Below are 16,693 nucleotides of genomic sequence, written 5' to 3'. Positions count from 1 at the left end.
TGGCAGGAATCTAATGCGCATCCAAAAATGGTAAAGGTGCGTGAACTCCTTATAAGAGCGAGAGAGTGAAAGAAAACCGACATCAGCTGGTTACTCTCTCGACAAGAGAGAGAACAGACTGTTACAAAACGTAACAGCTTTCAGCTAATAAACATCAAACCATTTTGGCACAAACATAAATATAACAATAGATTATATCAAAGCCAATGGTTTTTTACTTCTCCCGACTCTTACAAACATATAGTTACGCCAAATATAATGTACGATAAAGCCAATTACTTAAACTTGATACGAAAAATATTGTTTGATATAAAAAGTATACAAATATCCATGAAATCTTTTATTTTAATTTTGAAGTTTGATATAAGACTCTCGATGCATTGCCACAGTCCAATTTCCAACTTTATCGAAATAATGACTGGAAAATTGATGTGAAGAGAAGAAAAAGTTCAGAATGTGTCCCGATGCAGCTACAGTTAAATGTAGGTGGGGAGAAGAACAGAAAGAGAGAGATCGGCAGGTCGTTTTACAACAGTACAACTTTCAGCACGGAAGGAGCTCAGTAAGTTCGCGGGCACGGAGTACGCGCGATCCATTCTTCATAAGACAGAAAGAACATTGCACTAATCGCAGACGATCGAAGAATATAATATTGTGAAATATCGACAGGTATTTCTTATTTTGCACTTGTTAGAATACTTCAATATTATTCTGAAACTTTATTGTTAATTTTTAAACAGTTTTCTTTTGTTTATCCGAATAGAATTTCAATCAAAAAATGAAATGAACTCTTAAATCAATAATTTTAACATTTTTAATTATAAAACTGCATTTATTAGCATAGTTGATTAGTTAATATGTTATTAATTTAATTTTTATTATTGCACTACGATATAAACATCGAATATTTTGTTGTTTCTTTTAAACGATAGGTATTTCGCGCGTTAAATATTAGGACCTCTGCAGTTATAATTCTTTATAAATTTATATTACTAGATACTTCTGTGCTTTATGCGCGCTATCTTTTTACTTTTTATTATATTTGTGTTTAAATATAACAAACCCTGAATACTTATAGATATATACAATATTAATATTACACAGTCACTATTACATTATTAATTCCGTGATATACGCACAACTGTAAAAATGTGTGATAACATCAGTCACTTACGAAATAACCGCAACCAGAGTTGGCATTGTGACAATAATAAGCTTCGATATTTGCGAGTAATCGATTTTACATGTCTTCTTTTATATATAGGAATGGATCTTATACTTAAATGCTTTTTGCATTACATAGACCGTGTTCGGGTAATGCGCTATCAGCGCAATCAGCATTTTCTCCTTGTTTTACGCCTAAAGTCCATTCTACAATTATGTAAGTTGTAAGTGGTTGAATTGTAAGAATCAACCAATCACAATCGAATATAAGAGCAATACTCTAGTTGGTCAATTCTTACAACTTCTTACAACTACAACCATTTACAACTACGATTATGTAAATGGAGAATGGGCTTAATAAACAATATGATGGATTTAATAAATAAATAAAATGTTGCAATACATATAGTGCACTTTCCAAATGCTGTCAAAATATTTAAAATTATAAATAAAATTCTGTCTTAAATTCTAAAATATAAATTTGTAAATTATTCAAATAGTTAGATTTATATACCTTTTTCTTATTCCAATTTTTTATTCATATATAATTTCAATGTAATAATAGTACAATTATGATAACTAAGTACAGTAGAGAACTCTTCCGCATTATTATTAAATTATAAGGAACGTAAATATCAAGTTATAAAAGCAGAAGAACCGCCAAACGTTACATTTGTGAATAATAATTAATTATAGAGATGAAAAAGCATTTAATTTTCGAATACTTTTCAATTTAATTTATGTGTTGCATTATATATTATCATAATTTTCTAGACATTTATGTTAATTTGAATAAAAATAATCATCAAATAATTTACTTTCGTGATATTTTATTCTCTCTCTCTCTCTCTCTCTCTCTCTCTCTCTCTTCTCTCTCTCTCTCTCTCTCTCTCTCTCTCTCTCTCTCTCTCTCTTCTTTGCTTTTTCTTGTCCTTTTATATTCTTTTACACTTCAATTACTTTAATTTATCAATCTTGACGAAAATATATACATGTGATGGGTACTTTATACATGTACATATTATACAATGAGGGACTTTAATGTTGCTTTAACATTTAAGAACGTAATTTATTCAAAAATAAATCTTTATGTCATCTTAATTTATCTATGCGAGTTTCCGACAGATCAGCTGAGTAAATTATCATTATGCTAAAACTAATAAATTCTAATGCAGTACGTGATGCAATGATTAGCTGCAAGTTTACGTGAGTCTTGTAAATTACGCACATATGTTCCACAGAGGCGTGCACTTTCTTCGTTGGATAAAACGATGTACATACAGATAACTTGAAAAACTGCTTTACCGCATTTGTACGTATTATCGCATTACATAACAAAATGTATGATCAACGAGGTCTCTGATCTATAAATTAAATACAAACATAAAAACGAATAAATAATCAAAATATAGATATCTCAGATATATGACACTATGCTCGACTTACTTTACTTTCTCTTTAAAGAATTAAATATAATCATTTAATTTGTAATATTTTTGTATTACATCAAACAATGTTTCGTAATATCAGCTAGCGCGGCTGTAGTATTATTAATATTATTTCAGTGAAACTGAAATAATATAATAAGCTCTTTTTCTTTGTAAATATATAAAGAAGATAATATTGACATAGATAAAATACTGAAAAAATAAAAAAAATTACGCACGTAAAAATTTAAAAGAATTTATTACACGCAATCAGTTTAACAATTTTTCAATAAATAGATCATTAACTTTATGAAAATTAATTTTTTAATCAGTACGAATAATAAATTTTGTACAAAAAAATTTGTATAAATTTGTGCATTTTAGCAAGCTTACAGAATTTATAGTAATCGTAATCCATCTTTCTCTCTCTCTCTCTCTCTCTCTCTCTCTCTCTCTCTCTCTCTCTCTCTCTCTCTCTCTCTCACGATTTTTTTTCACCGAGTTATTCAACATTAAAGCAAAAGAGATCATTTTTACTTCAACGTTGAATAACTCGATGAAAAAAAATCGTACAAAGATCGGAAAAAAAAATAAATTAGAGGTAAAGGTTCAGTTTTTCAAAAGTAAACTGCATTTATGCACAATTTTTAATTCGCGCCGTGCCACCTCACAAATTTCGTATAAAATTTTGTTTGTGTAACTTCGTGAAATATCGACAAGACCGTTTTTTAAATAACTGTTCCGAAAAGTAGAGATTTCAAGCTTTAAAATGCTATATTAAATATCTCGGTGTGATGATTTTTTACGAAGTTATTTTATTTTGAAATTTGTCTATTTTTGCAGGGTGGAACAAGTGATGCTTTAATTTTGTTGAGTAGTGTATAAATCAAACATAGACTTATAAACTTTATTACTTTTATTGAATAACAATGTGTGAAAATTGTCTATATTGTTATATTTATTGTATTATATATTTTAAAAAGTAAACCTAATTTATGTAATAAGAATGCAAGTTGCAAAGTTCAAGGAATGACTATTAAGTTTTTTCTAAAATGTATTTTAAATTTAAGAATGAGAGAATTTTGAACACAACTAAATAAAAAAAGACCATATTTGATCAAAACGGATTTCTTGATGCCTAATAATATTTTATATAAATTTTACAATTCCTGTCTAATTCAAGCAAATTGCCCACCAAATATTTATCAATCTTGAAACGCAATTAAACAGTCCTAGGTTAGAATATACATATTACAAATTAAATTAATAAGTAATTTAATATACTGTTAATGAGCATTTTGAAAATACCATAGAGAATTTATTGCAAAAGATATTACTTTAGTCGAGGAAAACTTATATTAAATTACATAAATTAAATAAAATTAATTATTTGAATTCAATATTTCTCTTAATTTTGAATCAATTATCTTAATTACTTTGGATAAAAAACAAATTTATTATATATTTTATATGTATTATATGTATACTTTAATTATTGGCAGATCTGAGTGATGCATAGACTCAAAGGCTCTGTTACTCATTTGTAAGTTTTACGTACTCGATTAAAAATAATTTTTACTAAATAATTAAGAGAAGTATTTAATAAAAAATATAAATAAATTATATTATATAAATTATATAAAGACATTAAAATAAAGTATTAAAATAATATATTAGATTTATTATGTGATGCTAAAATCAGTTCGATATTTAAAGCGTTAGTAGATTCGAAACTAAATTCGTTTTATGTCACTGTAATTATAGACTTATATCACTCTTCATTATGAACACTTTGACTGTACTGAAAGATGTTACAATTCGTAAAAATGTATAATTATTTTATTTTATCGGCGCTCTGTTATTCAGGCCAATTTAGTTTGTATGACGAAAAATGAAAGTACAAGCGATAACGAGCACAAAAACGAAATGTGGACTTGATACCTTTATGTGATGATCTATATATTGGTCACAAATTGATCCATCATGATTTTACAATTTACGAATAAGCCAATTTAACAGGTGCCTGTGCTATAGTCAACAAATATTTTCTCCTTCTTATTAGCAATTTTGATATCAGACCAAATTCTGGCAGCTATAGTCAGCAAATATTTTCCCCTTCTTACTAACAACTTTGAAATCAGATCCGGCCAGAACAAAAGTAAACATCGCAGTCATCATTGTACGTTATTTCTCTTTACGAAATTTATTTTAAACTTTGTATTAAACAAGTCAATGGATATATGCCTACTTAAAATAAATCAGAAGAGGAATAAATTTGTTTCTGTGTCAAATAGAAAATATCTTTGTAAAAAATATCTTTTGAAGATATCTTGTATTTTATGAAAAAGATTAAATGCACATTTATATATTCATGTTTAGTGATGTACGTATTCAATTTAATATTGTATTAATGTTTAAAAAACTGATTTTAATTTATTTCTGGGCATAAATTTGTATAAATATATGTATAGTACATTATATAATTAATACATTGTGTAATGTATATACTGCAATGTATTAATTATACATTGTGTAATTATTAAATGACATAATTAATATAATCATAAAATTTGTTTGCTAAATTTATTTTGTATTACAAAATCTATTTATATTTTGATAAATATATTCGTTCTAAATACTTACGATGTTTTTAATTTCTTCAAAAAGATTTACTATCCTGAATATAATTTAATCTCTCTACTAAATTTAACAATCTTACATCTCAAATATTTTAATTTTCTCTTTAAATCCTTTTTTACGATTGTGAGTAAAAGTAGCCACAAAGTTGATTGCAAAGGCGTTTTATTTATCGTATGTCATACAAACATAAAAAAAATTTATGATATAAGAGTGGGTTATTGACTTTCAGTTTTATAGAAACATACGATGTAATGATATTAAAATCTTTTAACAGTTTCCTCAATTAAAAAACACACACAAACATACACACATTGAATAACTGCCACATAAACTTTTAAATTTACCTATTGATATGGAGAAATGCATCGCAGCTCGAAATCAGACCATGGAGTTGCAATTATTTGAATGCGATTAATCGGCCTTTCACCAATTTTCTCTTCTCTTTCCGTGATTCTTATTTGCTTGAAGATACAAAGTCAATGCAAACCTCTTACAGTAAAGTGATGTGGTAAAATAAGAAACCGCCAAGTTAATTTGCGAAATGTATCTACCATGTAGTAAACGAGAGAGAAAGAGAGAGAAAGAGAATGGGACATAATTATAGCAAATTGTGTGCTACAATGTAGAGTTTTGCTTAGTTATGAAACTCGCAATATAAGTGGTATAAGGATTACACTGTAAATTGAATTTTGCACAATTTACATGTTTTAATAATGACATACTTACTACTCTTTCTCTCTCTCTCTCTCTCTCTCTCTCTCTCTCTCTCTCTCTCTCTCCCCCTCTCTTTTCCCTTATTCCTCCATTTAGCTACTTGTCAATCTTGATCTCAATATGCTAAAATTTCCATATCGTTTCAGTTTACAGCCATGGAAGAAAGAATAACAAAATCCGAAGTTGCATCCTTTTATTCAGACAAGATCATTTTTATCACCGGCGCTTCCGGTTTCATGGGTAAAGTTCTCTTAGAGAAATTGCTGTATAGCTGCTCCGATCTGGACAAAATATACATTCTCATTAGAAGCAAGAAGGGCCGCAGTGTCGAAACTCGACTCGAAGAAATGTTCAAGTTACCTGTAAGGAATCATAAGATTTATGATATTCTCTTCTTTTATTACCCAAGCCCAAGATCGTAGTGACTAGCATTTTATTGGTCGAGTAATTGAATGCTGCGCATCTTTGAAATTGTTTCACTTTCTTTCACTATGATACAAGATAACGTTGAAGTATTCTGAATTCTTATGAATATCTCGAGAAACATCTCTTTAGACTTTTATTTAAATTTAAATTATTTAAAATAATTTTTGTTTTGTTATTGATCGTGTTACTTACTGCTAATTAATACTTACGCAAAAAAAGATTGAGAAGGTCGTGGTTTGAGAACTACGTGACAAAAATATGCGCATAATTTAATGAAGTCATATATATTATAATACTTGTTATTTCTCTTCCAATTTTATAGAATTTTTATTCCAAAGAAAATTGTGTGTGTTGTATCATTATGATTTAATTATACGCACATGATATAAAATAATTTAAACTTTGAACATATGACAAAAAGTAATTAAAAAATTTGGATAAGCGCGAGATTTTTTTTCTAAATTAGGATGTAGTTTAAAAATAAAATGACAGTGTAAATATGTGGCTGTATATACAAGCAAAACATTAATGATTATTAATAATGTATTATTAATGATTGATATTTTTATAGCTGTTTCAAAGAATGCAGAACGAAAAATCTCATCTTTTAAAGAAAGTGATACCGCTGAATGGCGATGTATGTCTGCCCAATTTAGGCCTTACCAATCGACACCGCGAGCTTCTAATAAATGAGGTACACATCGTATTCCATTTCGCTGCGACACTTCGATTGGAGGCGAAATTGAAGGATGCCATCGAGATGAACACGGTAAGATATTAACTGTCATGAAAGAATCTCAATCAATTTCTATAATTTTCGGAATTGCATTACTGTGTTTCATGTGTTATTGATTGTTCTTAATATCAAGTATGTTCTGCATGACTATCAATTATCTTGATAAACGAATTATAAAAACATTACACAGAAATATAGCATCATGAACTGATGACAATTTTGTAATACCTACCCAAATGCCACTTTAAAATTTTAAATTTAGCCATGTTAAGTCGATAATGCCTCATGTTGCAATATTTCTACATTGTTAGAAATAATTGTACATTTTTATAAGTACAATTACATACACGTATTTCTAAAACACAGTTAAAATATTTTTCTCAATTATTAAACAATTCTTCTCAAATTAAAAAATACATCGCTGAAATGATTTACCGTATCTCTATTGTTTTATCAAAATACTATGTTAAAATTAATTGAAAAAACAGTTATCAATAATTTAAAAAAGATCAAAATTTCTGTATGTTTTCATAAATATACATATACATACCTTAGGGAATGAAAAGTTACTTAAAAAAAAAAACAAGTTACAATTATATTACTTGTTACTGAGTAGAAAAAATAACTTGTTAGCGATTTTTGAAAGTAACTCGTTACAGTATCGTTATATGAAAATAACGATGCAATTTTTCGTTACTTTTCGGTATCTTCTCGGAGCACTGTATGATTACTATTAAATCTCATATTTATGTAATATTTTACGTAACGAAAAAAATTATGAGACAATATCGAACATTTAAATTCGGACAATATAACAATTAATATAATATATATCTCTAATAAATGTGACTGTAAAATTAATTAATATATTTTTTAAAGTTTATTCTGAGCGTAATACTTTATAATTAATATGATATTTAAATACATAAAGTTTTTATAATTTTTAAGACAGGTACAAAAAAATTACTGGACTTGGCAAAAGAAATGAAGCATCTAATATCCTTTGTGCATTTAAGCACGGCCTTCTGTCACGTCGACCAAGAGGAACTCGGTGAACGTTCTTATGATTCTCCCGATGATCCTGAGGATATCATGAGACTTGTTCAGTGGTTAGACAGCGAGGGTATCGATCTTCTTACGCCCAAGTAATTAAACTTATGACATATATTATTAATGATATTTTTATAGCATAAACACGATGTGTATCCAATCAATAGTTTACAATATAAAATGTTAATTACATTAACTATAGAATGTTGTTGAAAATAATTTAGTAATGTTATCGATATATATATATATATATATACACACATAAATTTTATGTATAAAGAAATGAGACATTCTTAATTAACAAAATGATTTGTGATTAAACCAGGCGAATGAGAGTGCAGCGTTGGTTGTAGTATGCAAGTAACAAATTGTTTGTTTTTTAATATGAATTCTTTTTCAATGGATTGATGATACTTTCCAAAGGTAAAATGTACGTTTCGACTTAATTCAAAGTCCTCTTCAGCATTAAATATGTCTTTACTATAAATAAGGAGGATCATCATTTCATTCGCCTGATTTAATGACCAATTTGTTTTAATCTGGAGAGTCTGTACCACCGTATTACTTTCATCTTTTGAACAATGATTTATAACAATTGCTTTTTATACATTTCACATTTTTAATGACAAATTAATTATAAATTAGACTACACACTCTCAAATTCAATCTTGAAAAGATATAAAGTATGCAATTCAATTATGTGATTATAGAAATTTTTATAAGGGAACAAGTAATAAATATTATATATAAATTATGAGAGTTTATTTTTGTAATCATGTAAATCATGTTTTATCAGTTAAAGTATGTTTAGTTTTCGAAAAATAGGAAATGTCTCGATTTTTAAAGAAGACCTATATCAGTATTAGCAACTTTTTTTTATTATGTTTAACTCTAAAATTATATTTTATATAATTACGAGATAAATATTTTGATATTATTAATACATTTACGTATATCTATTATATTTCTTTTGTGTCTTGATTAAAATTAAAATTAACTTATTTAAATTGTTTTATACAACAGATGTAAATATAAAATTACATATTTATAGATTAATTCATCCACATCCAAATACTTACACGTATTCGAAACGTTTGGCTGAAACGTTGGTGACCAATGAATATCCCAATTTACCTTGTTGTATCGCTAGACCATCAATTGGTAATTACGCTACGTAAAATCGCTAAGTCTATCTTTATAATTATTAAGGGTTATAAAAAAAAGTATCTCAACGATTGCAAATGAAGAAAAGTAAAAATTAATTTATTAATATCTCTACAGTAATACCAACTTATGTGGATCCGATGCCAGGATGGGTTGACAACCTAAATGGACCAACAGGATTGCTCATCGGTGCAGGCAAAGGTGTCATCAGATCAATGCATTGCAATGGCGATTATCATGCCGAAGTTGTACCGGTCGATCTTGCGATTAACGCTGTAATTACAATTGCACACAAAATTGGTACCGAGCAACAAAAGTAAATATCTTTATGCGCCTAATATTGCTTTCTTTCAATAATAAAACATGATTTAAATTAGAATGAATTTAGACACTATATTTGTAAAATCTATACTATTTATAATAATATATCTTTAATTTCTCTATCCCGTGGTATTTAATATAAAGAATTATTCTCTAAATTATTTAAATAGAGATTACAACAAAATACTTTAACTAAAAGAAATTTTTAACAAAAACTTTTCCTATTGAACTTATTTTATTGAAAATTGCAGACTTATTATAATTTATATATCGTATAACATCAAGTCGCGCAGTCCATCAATTTTTAAAGTTAAAATAGATAAAAAGTAAATTAAACTGAAATTAAAAAAAAATAAGTTTACGGTACATTTTCTGAAAATAAACTTCATTTGTTCACACTTGAACAGTTCTGTTTAAATATTAAACATATTTTTGCTTAAGTTTTCTCTATTTTTATGACACACATTTATTACACATCTGTTCTCTGTTTTTCATATCTATTATTTACAGACCCAAAACTATACCCGTACTTAATATAACACAGAGTAATATAAGACCGATTACATGGGCAGAAATACTAGAGAGAGGCAGAAAATGTCTTCATGAATATCCTTTCGATGGACAAGTTTGGTATCCGGATGGTGATATACGTAGCAGTAAATTTGTGCATAATCTCTTTGTCTTCTTCTTTCACATTATTCCTGCGTACTTGATCGATTTTCTGATGTTAATATTTCGACAAAAAAGATTGTAAGTTTTGCATTTTTTAATAGAAATTATATTTTCTTGTTTTAACATATCTCTTATAATATTTTTTTAGCTAATATTATTATGTCTATATAACAATATTATTATGTCTATATAACAATCTTCCCTTTTAACTATTATTTATATTTATATTTATTTTGTTTTTATTAAACAGTATGGTTAGAATTCAGAAACGAATCTCAGACGGACTTGAAGTATTACAATATTTCACCACGAGAGAATGGGTATTTTATAATGATAAACTAATTAAAATATATAACGATCTATCATCAGTAGACAAGGAGGTGTTTAGAACTGTAATTTACGATATCGATATAAACGAGTATCTTAAAAATATTATTCTTGGCGCGCGGCAATATTGTATGAAAGAGGATTTGTCTACTCTTCCGAAAGCCCGTCGGCACCAAAAAATGTAAGTATTTTCTATAAAAATTATATCACAATGTTTCTATGTATTATAATTGAAGAATAATGATTTCGTAATACTTATTCATTGTCAGTTTTTTTCCAAAGAAATTTTTTTTAAAGCAGCAGTTTCAATTTTTTGATAAACAGAGAGAGAGAAGGAGAATAAACATATAAAATGCAATGATTTATATATGTATGTTAACAAAAAATTTGTAGTATTCTCTTTTCTTTCCATTCTTGGAAAGTGACAATTGTCATTTCTAAGAGAAACTGAACACTTTCTATTACATAGAAAAATATTTATTCACATAACAGAAGAAACGACCGGGCTAGTAAGAGAAACTTGATGTTTGAACTTGTCACTTGTCGAATCAATACATTTTCTATTCTACGTTGATATGCACTTCTTTATTGCATTTTATATATTAATTATGTAATATATGTACAAAATATGTAATTATGAATTTGATCCTTTTGAGAAATAAAAAATATTTAAAATTTTTAATTTAATAAATAAATTTTTAATTTAAATTAATAAATTAAATTAAAAATTAGGACAAAAGATATAAATCAAATCAAACTAATTCATATTATATTATACCTACAGGTCAACTAATATTATATTATAAAATAAATATAATATATATTACGTTATAATTTAACTAAAATTGTTCTGTTAAATTAACATTGAAATCATTTTAATTAAAATTTTTAGATTAATTTTTCAATTTTTACCACCTTATTCTTCAAATTTGATTTTTAATGTCATAAAAATTTTATTTCATGATACACGTTTGTTTCAGAATGTACTTTGTCCACGTCACAACGGTGTATTTATTCTATTTTTGCATGTTATATTTTATTTATAACAACGTTGGGATAGTAAAGATATGCCTGGATTATGTCACCGACATTATAAAATCGGTACCGGTCATAGGCGGCTTACTGAGCAAAATGCATCTCTAAAGGCGTTTATATACTCTCTATGTTTATTAGATTACACTCACATGGAATGACACGAGCAGATGAGGAATCAGTAGTTCCTCTGACGATGATATATTGCGTGATATCTCAACTCACTTGTAATTTGAGATATAAATTATAAAAGGAAAAGGAATTTCATCGTAAACGTCAATGTATAAATGGAAATATTATTGATATCTATATGTAAATTTAATATATAGATATTAGATTCGCTGGTGTTTGTCAAAACCGACTACATTAGTTTTAAATTCTCAATCAAAACGTAGATTTTAGGAAATTTCAATAATAACATATACGAGATATACGTAATATAATAAATTTTCTATAATATATAGAGATGTGCAAATCAGTTCAAATTCAAATCGAATCGAATCTTATCATAATGGATTCGATTCGTTTTGTTTTCGAATTTAAGAGATTTTAAACTGAATAAGTTTGAAATTTCGAATCATCAGTGGTTCAATTTTGAATTTGGCTATTTTATTTGTTTTATTTTAAATCCGGAAAAATTGGATTTGTATTCGATTCGATCTCAGAAAATTTGATTTGCACACCTCTAATAACATACATATATATTTGATAAAAATGTATCATTACACTATCCGATACATGTACAAACATATTTAATAAAATAAAGATTTATGTGCATCCAGAAACGTATTGTTTTAAGAATAAAAAATTGATTAAGCTAATACTACTTATTATAATTTAACAAATTAAAACAGATCGAGTAAATTATACGCATTTATTACCATACATATCGATTATTTGAACTTATAAATAAAATATACACTTTTTTATAGATGTTCTATTCTACTTTTAACAAAAACTTTACTTCTAATTACATTTAGCGATTTAAAATCAATAAGTTTAGTTAAATTAATTACATTATTATATTTATTAATTCTACTATGAACGATCAGTAATAATTAGAAACATGGTTTTATTTATTCTATATGTATACCATGTATTTTCTGGTGTATATACATATGTAAGTTACATGTACATCTTGTAATACATATATTTTGTGTATACATATAATTTTTTTATTTTTAAATAATTTTAAATATATTATATACTACAAAAGACGATAAAAATAATTTTTATTACCACTGTAGACCGAGATAAATGTTACAACATAAGTTTTAACGTAAAATCATACAGGCTCCATTTTTCAAGAAAAATAGCAAAAATGTGGCTATATGTGTGTGTGTATATTATATGTGAATGTGTCGCGCCGTAAAATAACTTTTTTTTTGTATAGTTAATATTTTCAAAGAAATATATTTTTCTCTTCAATTTTAGAAACTTCAACAGATTTGATACTATTGAGCGTGTGAACTGCGCGACGATGATAAGGTAGATTCTCTCTCACTCACTCTATTGAAGCACAAGAATTTATCCAATTTCCCCGAGTATGATTTTCTGCGACACCTCCGACCTCAATCGATGCTTTTCTCAGGACACAAAAGAGTGTCCCTATAGCTTCGCTACTACACACACATAGAAAGTTGCTTTTATATGTATATTCGTATAGAAATTTACATATCACCCATACAATCACGGAACTGGAATAAGTGTGATATAATCTATAGCAGTGATAATTTTCACAGTTGAGATGATATTAATCTTAACCGCTCGGTTAATTTACTTTAACTTATTACGTACATAAATATAGTCTTTATGTATTTAATAAACTAAGGATGTTTTGATTATTATATGTATGTATACATCCAAAGCTTATAAAACTTTAATATACAAATAACTTGTAGTTATTATATATATATTTTAGAAAATGTAAAATCTGCTTAAATATATAGGAAACTTATGTGAAAAAAAGAATAAATACTCTGGAGTATACAGGTTATCATTTATTTAGCAGCTGTTGGTGGAAAAATTTTGCTGAAATCATATTTCGGAACACTTTTCAATAAAATTTTAAAATAATTTCAGTTTTATTTCAACAATTTTTCAGTATGTTAGGTAAAAAATTTACTTTCAGTGAAATTTCAGCAAATCTTTAGCAATTTTGCTAACATCTTTCGAAACATGGAATAATTTCATCGAAATTTTTTTTTCCGAAGTATATACCGTTTATTTTCACAGTAATAATTATATTTGCATGAATTTCTTTTTCGTAACTTTTATTATATTAATTATAGTGAATTAAAGATATAGATGTATAAAATTATTTGTCGAGAGAGAGAGAAAGAGAAAAATATGTTTAAAATAATTAATTTTATTATATTTTTATTAAAGAATATACGTTATTTAATTCGCTTTAACAAATTTAAAAAATATCATATATAATATAAATGTGTAATAAGTAAAAGTATGTGCCATTTTATAAAATTCAGTAATTTTGTTTTTTGATTTTACATGTTTATTTTTTTTATAGAGTCTAGTAAACCATGTGTTCGGTATATATAATTTTTATATAGAATACCCTTGACACGTCCAATGTGAATCTTAATTTTATTGATTTTTATTAAAGGTACAAAGAACTATTGATATGAATCATTAAATATAAATCTGTTTTCGGTTCTTTTTAGAGAGTTTTGTTTTTATTAAAGTAAAATTGTTTTTTATCTTATTTCTGCGTATTTCATTCTCTATATAAAACATTTCGCCTGCAACTAAGTTATGTAGGTACGTTACTTTTCTTTAGCATGTATAAATTTTTCTCTACCCATGTAACGTAATTATGCAACTAGGTTAAATGTACAAAGCTACTTACATTGATGATGACGTGATAATGAATGATCTCCATTGTCGTTAGCATACTTAAAGTAAAATTTATAGTCAATGATTAACAGAAATTTATGAACTAATATATTTCTGATAAATTTTATAAGGAAATTATTTAAAGTTATTCTAAGTGTTAAATGTTTAAGCTGTTTTTTAAAGTTATTATTCAAATTTATTATTATTAAAGTTACAGCGTATTAATCAAGTATTTCATATTTAATCTACATATTTGACGTGACTAATATACGAGAGAATTATGTTACGTCATCTACATTATTGGATATAAATTAATCTTGGCAAAAAGTAATCAAACCGCATTGTATAGAAACATAATCTAAGGATTTAAAGCTCAATTGCGGCGTAAGAAAGGAAGGATAATATGCAACAGTTGCTAGTTCCATCTAATATGAAGGGATGGCGCTGAGAAATCCCAGCCAACCTTCATTCCATTATTGATCCATCCCTCTACTTTTCTTTCGGAAAACAGCTCACTAGCCGACACGACGGTGTCGGTCGACATGCAACACGAGTCCTTTTCTTTTTTGTCTTCATTTTATTTCTTCGTGACTCTAGCAAAAAAATTTATTTAAAGTTTTGCATGCGCGACCGTGGTCATAAGTCATTAAAGAATTATTACCTACGCGAATTTTATTTTTCATTTGTTAAATTTTCTCACACAACTAAAGGAAATGTCACCAGTGAGGTTTTTCTCTCGTGATCTCGAGAAGGCGATGCCGACTAATAAATATTATCAGAAATGTCGACGTAACCATACACGTGCGAAGTTTCTTAAATAAGTTGTGAGAACGCGTTTACATACATGCGATAGATATAAACAGAAATTATAGGTGTTTGTCACAAATGTAACAGAATTATATCTCAAGAAGAGTTACTATCTTTTATAATTGAGTTGTCGTGCAAATATAGGTATTGTTTTAGAGATAACGTTTATTTAACATAAAAAAGTTCCAAGATCGAAACAGCAAGTTTCAGACTCTGAGAATTTTTAAGAACTTCAAAAGATTTCTATAAGATGTCTTTAAAAGACAATAACGTCTTTTTATTCTTTAAACAGTTATATTATTTGAAAAACGTTAAGAGGATTAAACATTATTAAATTAAGTTAAAATTTGGAGAAAACTGAAAATCTATCTAACGTGTTGAAAATTAATTATAAGATTATTAAAGATTAAATGTTTTTTATATTCTTATGAGAAGTTTTAAGCGTATGAAAATTTTAACATCTAAGAGTTCAGAAAATTAATGACTTGAAAGATTAAAAGTGTGAGAAAAACTGAAAACAATATGTGTTTTTGTGAATAGGTAAAGATGTAATTTATGATCGGAAAAATAAATGTAAAAAGTTATAGAAACAGAGACCGAATAAAAATGCTAATAGATCACTGTAATTACATCCAGCGACGACACACGTGTACGTCGCTGCATATGATTAAAAATTCTCATTTAATTTTTATTTGGAATTTGATTTGATTTTGAGAGAAATAGTTTCCAATGTGTTGAATAAATATAACATTTTGCAATTACGATGATTGCGAAATGCTATAAATTCATTGCAGATGGTAAAATTGCAAGACCATCACCAATTTTAATTTTAATAAATATCTGTTTTTTTAGATCTTTGTTTACCATTTGAATCAAGAGATTCAACAAAATGCACAAAAGTTGAAAAAACGTAAATATTAAGTCTCACATAAAATTAAAACCAAAAATTTATATTATTTAAATTTAAACTTCTGAGAGAAAATTTTCAAAGTAAATTGCCACGATACAATTTTGCTGGAAAAAGATGTAATGAATTTTTTAATGATGCAAATTTAACATAAATGGAATTTCGCGGAACAAAGACAGAAATAATTTCGTTAACTTTCTCTTGCCAATCTCTAATAAATTGTATTGTATACTAAAACTTTTTCAATATATTGCAACGATCTTTTAATAGTTATGCCACTGCAACCTACTTTCTTTGATACATAATATGTCAGTTTACATCTATTATTGGACATGTTTTAAAACCTTTTGGGATTCTTTAATGATAAATTTAATTATAGTAACCGAGTTGATCTTTCATATTTGTATATATTGTTTGTTGTATAATATATATATAAAAAATATATTTTTTATA

At 26.9% G+C, this 16,693-nt stretch overlaps 1 protein-coding gene across 1 annotated transcript; it reads left to right on the top strand.

Annotated features, from left to right (window-relative positions):
• Positions 1-564: 564 nt before the first annotated feature.
• On the top strand, positions 565-12,027 carry LOC108774003 (putative fatty acyl-CoA reductase CG5065). The gene is made up of 9 exons (XM_018540003.1): positions 565-669; positions 6,092-6,307; positions 6,943-7,140; positions 8,056-8,252; positions 9,209-9,318; positions 9,439-9,637; positions 10,153-10,392; positions 10,565-10,822; positions 11,622-12,027. The coding sequence occupies exons 2-9, from the start codon at positions 6,101-6,103 to the stop codon at positions 11,782-11,784; spliced, it is 1,572 nt and encodes a 523-aa protein (XP_018395505.1). The 5' UTR covers positions 565-669; positions 6,092-6,100; the 3' UTR covers positions 11,785-12,027.
• Positions 12,028-16,693: the final 4,666 nt, after the last annotated feature.

This window comes from Cyphomyrmex costatus, unplaced genomic scaffold (assembly GCF_001594065.2).
Source record: "Cyphomyrmex costatus isolate MS0001 unplaced genomic scaffold, Ccosl1.0 scaffold23, whole genome shotgun sequence".
Classification (NCBI taxonomy): domain Eukaryota; kingdom Metazoa; phylum Arthropoda; class Insecta; order Hymenoptera; family Formicidae; genus Cyphomyrmex; species Cyphomyrmex costatus.
The sequence above is the reverse complement of the archived record's forward strand: the minus strand, read 5'-3'. Positions and strand labels throughout refer to the sequence as shown.